Here is a 13,430-nt window from a genome sequence, read left to right on the forward strand (position 1 = left end):
TTATGTCAGATGAAATACCTTCTAATCAGAAACTGTAACAAGAGACAAAGAAGGTCATTATGTAATGATAAAGGGGTGACTATATCAGGAGGCTATAACAACTATAAACATGTATGTACCATATATTGTAGCTCCTAAATGTACTAAATAATTATTAACAAATCTGAAGGGAGAACAGAGAGCAATGAAATAAAGTAGGGGACTTCAATACCCCACATTCAACAACAGTTTGATCATGCAGACAGAAAATCAGTAAGGAAATAATGGATGTGAATTACACTTTAGACAGCATATACCTAACAGACATATACAGAACACTCCATATACCAGCAGCAGAATATGCATTTCTTCTCAAGTGTACGAAAAGGATTCTCCAGGATAGATCACATGACAGGGCATAAAACATGTCTTACCAAATTTAAAAGTATTGAAATCACACCAAGTATTTTTTCCTACCACAATGACAGGAAACTAGAAAAAAAACCACAGGAAGAAAATGCAAAATATATGTAGATTAAACAACATGCTCCTGAACAACCAATGGGTCAAAGAAGAAATCAAAAGGGAAATCAAGAAATATCTTGAAACAAATGAAAACAGAAGCACAATGTATCAAAACTTAGGGATGCTGCAAAAGCAGTTTTAAGAAGGAAGTTTATACTGATAAATGCCTACATTAAGAAACAAAAAGACCTCAAATAAACAACCTCACGTTACACCTTAAGAAACTAAAAAAAGAAGAAAAACTACAACGGAGATATATGAAATAGAGAACAGAAATATAGAAAAAAGCAATAAAACTAACAGCTGATTTTCTGACAAGATAAACAAAACAGAATTAAAGAAGAGACATTGTAACTGTTACCACAGAAACACAGTCAGAAGAGACTGCTATGAACAATAACACACCAACAAATTGGACAAATGAGAAGAAACTGATTAATTCCTAGAAACATAAAACCTACTAAAACTGACTCATGAGGACAAAGAAAATCTTAATAGAGCAGTAACAAAAAGGAGACTGACAATGTAATCCAAAACCTTCCAACAAAGAAAAGTCCAGGAACAGATGGTTTCACTGGTGAATCTATGAAACAACTAAAGAAGAATTAATGCCAATCCTTCTACAAATCATCCAAAAAAGTAAAGATGAGGGGATACTTCCAAATTCACTTCGAGACCAGCATTACTCTGATACCAAAGCCAAATACGGACACTACAAGAAAACATATGAATTCATCCCTGATGAATACAGATACAAAACATTAGCAAACTGAATTCAACAGCAGATTAAAAGGACCATACACTATGATCAAGTGGGATTTATTCCAGGGATGCAAGGATGGTTCAACATATGCAAATCAACAGATCTGATATACATTTATAAAAGAAAAAAATTGTATGATCATGTCAGTATGCAGAAAAGGCACTTGATATAATACAAAATCCTTTCATAATAAAAACACTAAAAAATATGGTACAGAAGGAATGTTCCTCAGTGTAATAAAGGTCATAAACAACAAACCTACAGCTAATATCAAACTCAGTGGTGAAAAGTGAAAATCCTTTCCTATGAGAACAGGAAAAAGACAGGATTGCTCACTTTTGCCATTTCTATTCAGCATATTACTGGAAGTCCTAGCCATAGCAATTCGGAACAAAAAGGAAATAAAAGGCATTCATATTGGAAAGGTAAAAGTAAAATGATCTCTGTTTGTGGATAACTTGGTCTTATTATAAACCCTAAAGACTCCACTAAAAAACTGTTAGAAAAATGATTTCAGTAAATTTGGAAGATACAAAATCAACATACTGTTATCAGTTGCATTTCTATACACCAACAAGAACTATCTGAAAGTGAAATTTAAAAAGCAATTGCATTTACAATAGCATCAAAAACAATGAAACGCTCAGGCACACGTTTAACCAAAGAGGTATAAGACACTGAAAACTGTAAGACACCGATGAAAGAGATTGAAGAAAACACAAATGGAAGGATACACTGTGCTCATGGATTATATCAAGAATTAATAGTGTTAAAATGTCCATACTACCCAAAGTGATCTACACAGTCAATGCAATCCTTACCAATATTCCAGTGACATTTTTTCACAGAAATAGAAAAAACTATTCTAAAATTTATTTGGAACCGCAAAAGATACTGCACCATCAAAGCCATCTTGAGAAAGAAGAACAAAGCCAGAGGCATCATGTTACCTGATTTCAAGCTATACTGCAAAGCTCTAATAATCAAAAGAATATGCTACTGGCATAAAAACAAGCACACAGCCCAGTGTAACAGAATAGTAAGCCCTGACATAAATTCATGAATATATGGTCAGCTAATTTTTGATCAGAGTGCCACGAACATACAATTGGGAAAGGATAGTCTCTTCAATAAATGGTGTTGGGAAAAATGGATATCCACATGCAAAAGAATGAAACTGGACCCCTATCTTACAGTATTCACAAAAAACAATTTGAAATGGATCAAACACCTAAGTGTAAGACTTCAAACTGTAAAGCTACTAAAAGAAAATGTAGGGAAAAAGGTCCTTGCCATTGGTCTTGGCAGTGATTTCTTGGATAAGACAGCAAAAGAACAGCCAGCAAAACTAAAATAAACAAGTGGGACAGCATTAAACTAAAGAGGTTCTGCACAGCAAAGGAAATAATAAAACTGCAACCTATAGAGTGGAAGAAAATACTTGCAAGCCATGTATCTGATAATAGGTTAATACACAAAATATATAAAGCAAAATATATAAAGACCTCAAGAGCAAAAACACAAATAATTCAATTAAAAAGTTAGCAATGGACCTGAATAGACATTTTTCTAAAGAAGACATACAAATGGCCAACAGGTATATGAAAAACTGTTCAATATCACTAATCATCAGGAAAATGCAAATCAAAATCATAATGAGGTATCACCTCACACCTGTTAGGATGAACTTTATCAAAAAGACAGGAGACTGGATTTCCCTGGTGGTCCAGTGGTTAGGACTACGCGCTCCCAATGCAGGGGGCACGGGTTTGATCCCCGGTCAGGGAAGATCCACACGCCACATGGCACGGCCAAAAAAAAAAAAAAAAAGACGAGATTAAATGTTGGTGAATTTGTGAAGAAAGGGGAAACCTTATGCACTGTTGGTGAAAATATAAAATGGTATCTCTATTAAAGAAAACAGTACAGAGATTCTTCAAACAATTAAAAACAGAACTACCATATGATTCAGCAATTCCACTCCTGGGTATATATCTGAAGGTAGTGCAATCAGCAGTTCAAAGAGACATCTGCACAATCACTGCAATATTATTTACAACAGCCAAGCTATGGAAACAGCCTAAGTGTTTGTCAGTGGATAAAGATTACAGTGTTTATGCGTGTGTACACACACACAATGGGATATTATTTAGCCATGACAAAGAGGGAAATCCTACCTTTTGTGACAACATGGATAAACCTTGAGGACATTATGCTAAGTGAAGTAAATCAGACGTAGAAAGACAAATACTGTATGATATCACTTATATGTGGAATCTAGAAAAGCTGAATTTGTAAAAACAGAGTAGAGTGGTGGTTACCAGGGGCTTGAGGTAGGTTAATTGGGGAGATGTTGTTTAAAGGTAGAAACTTGCAACTAGTAGATAAATAAGTTCTGGAGAACTAATGAACAGCAATGGTGATTACAGTCAACAATACTGTATTATAAACTTCAAAATTGTTAACAGATCAGATCTTAACTGTTTTCACCACAAAAAAGAAGTAATTATGTGATGTGATAGAGGTGTTATACCTAATGCTAAAATAGTAATCATTTTGCAATATATAAATATATCAAAGCAACATGTTGTATACCTTAAACTTACAGAATGTTATATGTCAATTATATCTCAATTATTAAAAAAAGAAATATTCTGAAACATTTATTCATCTGAATAAATAAATAAATGACTTAAGCTCTTTGAAAAGTTATTCAAGAGGTGGTATTTTTCCCTATTTAACACCATCAGAGATCAAGATTCAAGTAACCATAACTTTAGTACCACAAGAAACACAAAACCCTTACACCATGTGAGAATATGATGATCACTGAAGTTTCCTATTTTTTTTGGTTCCCATTTTCACCATTTCCTATTTAAAAATTTCAAGACATGCAAGCCTACATTTCTTTCAATAATCCCATAACTCTTTAAAAATAAAACTCAGGAAAGTATCAATATATTTCAAACATATGAAAATATAAAACAGAGGCAATGTTAATAAAAAATAAAATCTTTTACCTTCTGGATCGTAAGTTTGAAAAACTCTTCTGGCTTGTTCTGAAGGAGCCTCAGGGGCAACTAAAGCCATATCCTGAAAACATAAAAAAGCATGCTATCAACGAGCTACAATATAATGGCATTGAAAATAATGACTGATAGTTTTGCTTTATATTATTGTCCAAGTAAAAAATCTAACTGGAAGCATACTCTAGTTTTCAAATATTTAAAAATTAAATCCAGAGATACGACAGCAAACAATTACATAGGAATGCAATTGAAATTTACTACTTTAGGAAGTATGTTACATCAATACCTAGGCACAGATCAATAATCAAGTTCTGCATGTTCAGAATTTTAACTTTTATTAAAGGAAATATCGAAAAGGCGGATTTCTTTTTCCCATAAAACTAACTCTCTATCATGACTAGTTTCTTTACAAAGTAAGCAATATTACAATTTACCAAAAATAAGCACAGAATTCACTGTTATCTTGGACTCTTCACAAACCTTTACTCCACATATATCAACCATTATGAAACTCTACACTTGACTGACATGAAACTAGAATCTAGGTTCTAATTGTTTTCCTCTATTCGTAAATCTGGTCCAAGCATCTGCCTGTAATTGTGTTCACTCAGACACACCTCATCAGAGAACAAGTTTCCAAGCATCCCTTTTTACCATCTTGAATCCTTTTTAAGAAGTGGGTATAAAGGGAACATATCTCAACATGATAAAAGCTATTTATGACAAATCCACAGCCAACATAATACTCAAGGGTGAAAAGCTAAAAGCCTTCCCGCATATAAATTAATGAACTTAAGAACACTCCCTCAACACCATACACAAAAATAAACTCAAAATGGCTTAAAGACTTTAATATAAGACATGACACTATAAAACTCCTAGAAGAGAACACAGGCAAAACACTGACATAAACCACAGCAATGTTTTCTTAGGTCAGTCTCCCAAGGCAATAGAAATAAAAGCAAAAATAAACAAATGGGACCTAATCAAACTTATAAGCTTTTGCACAGCAAAGGAAACCATAAAGAAAAAAAAAGACAACCTACAGAATGGGAGAAAATATTTGCAAATGATGCAACTGACAAGAGCTCAATTTCCAAAATATACAAACAGCTCATACAACTCAATAACAAAAAAACAACCCACTCAAAAAATGGGCAGAAGGGGCTTCCCTGGTGGTGCAGTGGTTGAGAGTCCGCCTGCAGATGCAGGGGACATGGGTTTGTGCCCCGGTCTGGGAAGATCCCACATGCCGCGGAGTGGCTAGGCCCGTGAGCCATGGCCGCTGAGCCTGCGCGTCCGGAGCCTGTGCTCCGCAACGGGAGAGGCCACAACAGTGAGAGGCCCGCGTACCACACACATACACACAAAAAATATGGGCAGAAGACCTAAATAGACATTTCTCCAAAGAAGATATACAGATGGCCAATAGGCACATGGAAACATGCTCATCGCTAATTATCAGAGAAACGGATTCAGAACTACAATGAGGTACAACCTTGCACAAGTCAGGACGGCCACATCATTAAAATGTCTACAAATAATAAATGCTGGAGAGGGTGTGGAGAAAACGGAACCCTCTTGCACTGTTGGTGGGAATGTAAATTGGTGCAGCCACTATGGAGAACAGTGTGGAGGTTCCTTAAAAAACTAAAAATAGAAGTACCATATGACCCAGCAATCCCACTCCTGGGCATATATCCGGGGAAACCCATGGTTTGAAAGGATACATGCACCCCCACGTTCATAGCAGCACTGTTTACAGGAGCCAAGACATGGAAGAAACCTAAATGCCCATTCACAGATGAATGGATAAAAAGATGTGCTGTATACACACACACACACACACACACACACACACACACACACACACAAAATGGAATACTACTTAGCCATAAAAAGGAATGAAATAATGCCGTTTGCAGTAACCTGGATGCACCTAGAGATTATCATACTAAATTAAGCCAGAAAGTCAAATACTGTATGACATCACTTATATGTGCAATCTAAAATATGATACAAATGAACTTAGTTACAAAACAGAAACAGACTCACAGACACAGAAAACAAACTTATGGTTACCAAAGGGGAAAGGGGTGTGGGAGGGATAAATTCGGAGTTTCGGATTAGCTGATACAAACAACTATATATAAAATAGATAAACAACATGGTCTTCTGTACAGCATGGAGAACTATATTCAATATCCTGTAATAAACCATAATGGAAAAGAATATGAAAAAGAGTATATATATTTGTATAACTGAATCGCTTTGCTGTACACCAGAAACTAACTCAACATTGTAAATCAACTATACTTCAATAAATAAAAAAAAAAAAAAGTTGTGGGGTCTAAAAGTCAAAAAGAATTTAAATTGCTGTTTCTCTGTGGAAATACATTTTTGTAAGAAATGCACTAATTAACTTTTGTCCTAATCATCCTGCCCTTACCTCAAAGATGAATAAACTCTAAGAGTCAATTAGAGTAGTTATTTTTAAAAACTTAATTAATTAATTTTTGGCTACATTGGGTCTTCGTTGCTGCATGCGGGCTTTCTCTAGTTGTGGTGAGCAGGGGTTACTCTTCCCTGTGGTGCGCGAGCTTCTCTTGTTCGTGGCTTCTCTTGTTGCAGAGCACGAGCTCTAGGTGCGTGGGCTTCAGTAGTTGTGGCATGTGGGCTCGGTAGCTGTGGTACTTGGGCTCGGTAGCTGTGGCTCGCGGGCTCTAGAGCGCAGGCGCAGTAGTTGTGGCGCACGGGCTTAGTTGCTCTGCAGCATGTGGGATCTTCCTGGACCAGGGCTTGAACCCGTGTCCCCTGCATTGGCAGGCAGATTCTTAACCACTGTGCCACCAGGGAAACCCCTAGAGTAGTTCTTAGTGGGCCATGCCTGAACACCTCCTCAATAGTATGTTTGGTTCATATAGGAGTAGAAATCAAATGGGTACGGGAATCAAAACAATGGAATATATACAAGCTCCTACAGTTTTAATGTGTTAAAATAAATGATAAAGTACTTTTTAAAATCTGTTATTTTATAACATAGTAAAATTTGGTAATGTACAATTATTTCCCTTTTACCATCCTGTGTTAGCAACTTTTAGGGTCTCCTTTTCGTGCATTTTCAATGTTATTTTGTAGATAATACACATGTCAAAGGACATGCTTTCATCTGGTTCAACCTTCAATGCCTTTCTGATTTTATGATCCAGTCCTTTACTGCTGGACACTTGGATTGTGTCTAATCTTTTGCCATAACCAATGCTGCACCAAATAAACTTGAACATGTAATTTCATACATGAACAGTTGTATCTGTAGGACAGAGTTCCAGAGTAGGATTGCTGGGCCAAAGAAAGAAGGCATTTAAAATTCTGGTAGAATACTGCCAGGTTCTTGGGTTAACTTTGTTCATTTAACCTATTTTTAACAATATTTCTTAAAGTGCTTTTCTGTGTCCAATACATCACCAGGACAGTCTTAGCTCTATAATTACCTTTATATCAAGGCTAGGATTGCAGCGTCAGCTCTCAGATTTAGGGAGCAATTACTAGCACAGGGCTATCGTTATTATTACTCCTTAGCTTCTTTTACCACTCCCAAACCTTAATTGCAAACATTTCTACATGGATTCCAGAATAAGCTTTAGCCCCCTGAACTATTTCCAACTCTCCTTCCTTTTTTCAATTCTTCCCTTTAGAATGGCTGTTGGAATTTGTGGATGAGTGCTGTCACTGAAATCCTCATGGAGGAGAAGGTATACAGCTGGAGATGAGATTTTACGCGAGGGGGAACATTTGGAGACACAAGATGAAGATATAGTCATTCTTCCTATTCACAATCTGTTGCATTTCAACCTTTATTACTAGTAAGTGATGAGCCAAAGTTTGAAATGAGTTTTAAAACATTACTTCAAAATTTCTAAATATTAATTAAAAGTATGATCTAAATAGTAGGAAAGGGAATATTGTTTTTCTTGGTCAAAATAAAACAAACACTCTTTTGGGGGAAGAGGTGGCAGAGAATATAAATGAAGCATCATTTTAATCTTCCTACAAAGTGAAGTTTTGGGAAATTACTATCATTTATAAAGTTGGGGGAACAAGGAAGATTCCATTTTTAGCCAGAGAAAAAGGTCTGCATCAAATTCTCTGGCATTAAAGATTTCAGAAAATGCAGGAGTGCAAAAAAAAAAAAAAAAATTTAACGTGAACTACCTGATGCCTCATCTCTAAGTTCCAAGTGCTACAAATAAAAAATATACTATGCTTATGTAGAAAAAAATTAAACTTAATAAAATGTTCACTGCTTATCATCTGCCTCTGGTTATGAACATATAAAAAAAATTAGGCTTCAGAAAATGTGTTCTTAGCTCTTGTTCGAATAGGCCTGGCCTGATATAGAAAGATCAGTTGAAGGCTAGGGAAAACTCCAGGCATACTCTGGTTTAACAAGTGTTCATTTAGAGTAAGGGCTGCCACATGTTTTCTGTAATGGGCCAAAAAGTAAATATTTTTGGCTTTGCAGGCCATAAGGTAGCATGATAATACAATGCATAGGCAGCAAGATGGTACGATATATAAACAAATGCACATGGCTATGTTCCAATAAATTACAAAATAGGTGGTAGGGCTTGATTTGGCCTGTGGGCCATAGTTTGCTGACCCATGATTTAGAGAATATATTATATTTTTTCCCCAAATGCTCTAACACTGAGTAAACATGCCTTCTTTTGACTCATCTGCAGATATAATGATATCTTAATCACCTTACTAGGTTTTACCAAGATGATATTTTGGGTCTCATCTGAGAGAGAAAAGAGGGTAGGAAGTTCTAGCTGGCAGGAACAGAATCATGAGAGGCAGAAAGATGTGAATTAGTGTAGCACAAGGGGAACTGACAGAGCTGAAGAGGACTGAGAACCGTGAGAGGCAAGGAGTAGTTAGGCAGGGAAATCAGTGTCGATGGGAGAACGAACTGACTCTGAACGTGCAGGGTTTGCAGGTGACGCACGTGGCTGTCTTAATGCTCGGCACACTACGATCACCCAGGGCTGCCCATCGTAGGCTTCTCATGCGCCAGGAGAAAGAGGCCATGGGCCCTAGAGGAGGTCAAGGCTGGAGAGCCTGCCAGGTAAGACACGGAAACAGGTGAACACAGATTACTTCAAAGACGTCAGAATAGAGTATTTCCAAAAAGGAATTTAGAGAAGTTCTTGCTTGAAGCTTAAAAGTGTGAAACAAGTATTTCAAAGTAAGTATCTCAAAACGCTGTGAGGAAACAACAAAAAACCTCCAGATGTAAACTACCAAAACAGAAATTCCTTTTTTCCTCTCAAAATACAACCCAGTGGTAGTGGTCAGGTTCCACATAATAAAACCATCAACTCTAACTGTCATGACTAATAAAGCAAATTGTGTCTTGAACGATTAAGAAACAAAAATCTTGCTTGCTCCTTTGGTCTCAGTGATATACTAATAGCTAATACGCTAAACTCCTTAGGAATTAACCATCCTTAATCATATCACTTATTTTAAGATGTGTTTATACAAGAGGGGTGAAAAAAAACAAAGGCCAAAACAAAAAAGATTACAGTAAATTCTAATGAAAACATTCCAAAAGTTTTCATCCACAAATCAAAACCAGTACAATCTTCCAAATTGATTATTGCTTGCTTATTCTGAATGTTTACAATGCTTTTTAGATTATTATAGAAAAAGATCTCTTAGTTAAAGCTTGTTTAAATTTATATAATGTTTAAACGTTTATAGATGAAATCAGGACAAGTTACGAAACCACCTTCTCTTCCCATTAAAGTGCTTCATCCTGAACTCCTTTTACCTTTCTAATTCGATTTAAAATAACAAATTCCAACACTCACTTTTACCAATTTATTTAACTTAAACACTTCTGAACAAGCCTTCCGGTTTAAGACCTGGAGCAGAATGATCCATGTAGTAATTTTGGTAATATATTAATATTACATATATTTCGTATTTGCATAGCAAGTTTGAACAGCAAGTATAGAATTCCATTAATTGAGAAAGAGTCCTTTACAACCTTAAGATATACAACTTGTGTGAGATATAACTGCCAAATTTTTCTCATTGCACATGAAATGATTTAACTAGAAAGGATAAAGTAAAATAGAACTCTTACGTAAAGACTGTGTAGGTGTGAATAATAATACAAAGAAGAGGATTCTACCCTCAGATTTTCCATTTCCAAAACTTAATATGGCAATAGCTTTCAGATTACATATTTATTTTTCCCATATAACTATCCACACGGCCATAATGTTTTGATACTGTCAAGCCTATTAGATGACATAAAGACCTAGTCTATACATTTAATGTCACAATCTAATGGAAGAGAGAAAAATATGTTCCTATGTTTCCACAAATATTATTAATATTATCTTAAAATTACCTTCTCAAATAACATTCAAACATACATTAATCCCCCACCCTCAAAAAACTGTTGAGTTATAAATAAGTAGAGATTCCAATGATGTAATTCCAAATTATCTAAGTCAGCAAGGATACTTGTAAGCATTTTCTTTTTTTTCATCCCCAGTTGTAGCACTTAGGAGAAGACTTCACTGTGTACTGCACCTGAAACTCTTTAAGGTACTCCCACTAGCAAGAGATTCTAAACATGAGTCTAATATTTAAATAATATTTTAATTCACTATGCTTTTAAACTCTGATTTATCATCAACATTATTGTTAACTTTAAAAGTAGTTCTCTACATTAGTCAAATATAGTCAGATGCTTTCATCACAGGACTGTTAGGGCAAACAACCCCTTCTCAGCCAATTTACTGGTCAACAGGGATTGCTAAACAATATAGCGTTTAAAATTATCTAGCCTCACCCAACTTCCCTTAACTGGCAAAGTGCTACAGAAGAGAAGAGGGGGGAAAAAACCCCCAAAAGCCAACAAACAAACCAAAAAACCACCAAGGTGTAACGGGACTATCTAATATCCTAGAGTCATGAAACAAATATCTTTTTCATGTAGCACTGTCTGTTAACCATAAACCTTTTAAAATGTTGTAAAATTAGCTACCCTTCTAAACACCTACAGAAATATAAGGAAGGCCCGTGTTCAGCTCGTTAGCTAGGTGTAAGTATGTAGCTCATTACTGGAAAGGTCTTTAAAGCTTATTTATTATACCTTTCATCATTATCAGGAGCAATCTGCTGTCAGGAGTAATCAAGGAGCCTCTGAGAACTTGTCTTCAGGAATGGTCATGCACACATAGATGACATTCTAGCTTGCAGACAACATCTGATAGTGCTACTAAGAGTCCTTCCAAAAAAATAATAAAGTTAACTGGTATATAATTTCCCTTTAGGCTTTAAGTAAAATTTTGCTTTAAAAATCACTTTATTGGGCTTCCCTGGTGGCGCAGTGGTTGAGAGTCCGCCTGCCGATGCAGGGGACGCGGGTTCGTGCCCCGGTCCAGGGAGATCCCACATGCCGCGGAGCGGCTGGGCCCGTGAGCCATGGCCGCTGAGCCTGCGCGTCCGGCGCCTGTGCTCCGCAACGGGAGAGGCCACAACAGTGAGAGGCCCGTGTGCCACGAGGCCCGTGTACCGCAAAAAAAAAAAAAAAAAAAAAAAAAAAAAATCACTTTATTGTATGTTCCATATTGACTCTTCACTACCTACCTAGGAAAATAATTTGGGAACCAGTGTGAAACATATTGTAAATCAGTTGTCAAATGCTCTCAAGAGTATAATGTTCTTCAGTGCCAGTGTCAGAAACAGAATTCAGTTAATGCCATTAATTGAAAGTAGGTAGGACAGTGGTCTTTTTTCTTACTCTTCCATGATTTCCCAAACAATGCGCAAAAGGCCCAGCTACTCCAAAACAGCCCACTGCTGACTTGTGTTGTGTCAGCAGAGAAGTCAGGGTAGGAAACATAAAGCAAAGCCCTTTGGGATTCTTTCTACACAGGAACATACACTCTAAATGTGTAAGTGAAATAAGGTAGTAGGAGGAAAGTCTCCGACAGATATGCTCTGCCATGATCATTACAATTATTATAATATTAACCACTGGCCTTCTTTTTCTCCCTATTGCCACGACTGTACAACTCACAGTAGGGACCCCTCTAGCCTTTCTCCAGTGGTTTCTGCCAGAGAATTCATCCCTCAGGCCCAAGGCGTCCACTCTCTTATGCATCTAGAATCACTTTCTGTGTTCTCTCGTTTACTATGAAGAACCGGACTGAGAGAAGCTCTTTGCCATTTAACTACTGTATGTCATTAAAGAAACAGCTAACACAGCCATTACTCTCTAGGCGCATGGACACCTACAAAATTCAAGAAAAATGATTATCTGACTTTTTTAAATGGTAGAAATTAATACTATATAGTCACCTGGGCAAAAATCAATCTGACAGTCAAAAATTCCTCCTTATTTCTAGGCAGACTCTTTATATCCTTTAAATTAAACTCTGTTAAATCACGTGGACCCACAGTTACCCATGGTGGTAGATTTGGTACTGTTGTTCTCAATTCCTTGCGCTTCCCTGTAAGAGTACAATCGCTGCTTTTTGCTATGGGACACGTAGTACCTCTTTGTGGGTGTCTACTTCCTAGCCGCACTGACATCAGGGATTAGCCAGGTGCCTTTTTTGGCCAGAGAAATACAAGCGAAGTGACATTCTGCCAGCTCCTGGAAGAAGCTTTAAGTGTCATCAGTGGCTGGGCCAGGCATCTTCCTCTTCTCCCTCTGCCAGGAGAACTGCCCCTTCCTGACAGAGGCTACTCCTCGGTCCAGATCACCGCAGGGGAGAGGCACCTGGAGGACACGTGCAGCCAGCATACAAATTAAGAGAAAGAAGCTTCGGTGTGTGTGGGGGGGGGAGAGGGCTATGGTGGGAACAGTGTGCCCCAGCACAGGCAAAAAGACGGTGCACTGTTTGCAGTTCAAACATAATAAAATTCACTTTGTCAAATTCCTCTTTATCATCATCCCATGCAGGCAGTTCTAGACAATTTCAGTGGTCAAACATCCCACCTACCTGGGGTGGACTGCTCTCATTGCCTCCCCTCCCTCCCCACTTCTTGACTACTACTGCGTAAATCACTCAAATTTTAGGATTGTTTGTGACTTCAGGAAGCTG

At 37.1% G+C, this 13,430-nt stretch overlaps 1 protein-coding gene across 5 annotated transcripts in view; it reads right to left on the minus strand.

Moving 5' to 3' along the window:
- The window catches only part of MINDY3 (MINDY lysine 48 deubiquitinase 3), a 95,220-nt gene that overhangs the window by 20,436 nt on the left and 61,354 nt on the right, over positions 1-13,430 (minus strand). For all 5 annotated transcript variants that reach the window (XM_027121960.1, XM_027121959.1, XM_027121956.1 and 2 more), the window contains one exon: positions 4,288-4,360. In XM_027121960.1, the coding sequence (XP_026977761.1) occupies positions 4,288-4,360 (73 nt within the window). The remainder of the gene's footprint in view (positions 1-4,287; positions 4,361-13,430) is intronic.

Source organism: Aethalodelphis obliquidens, unplaced genomic scaffold (assembly GCF_003676395.1).
Source record: "Aethalodelphis obliquidens isolate GAN/ISIS:26980383/991018 unplaced genomic scaffold, ASM367639v1 scaffold23, whole genome shotgun sequence".
Taxonomy (NCBI): Eukaryota; Metazoa; Chordata; class Mammalia; order Artiodactyla; family Delphinidae; genus Aethalodelphis; species Aethalodelphis obliquidens.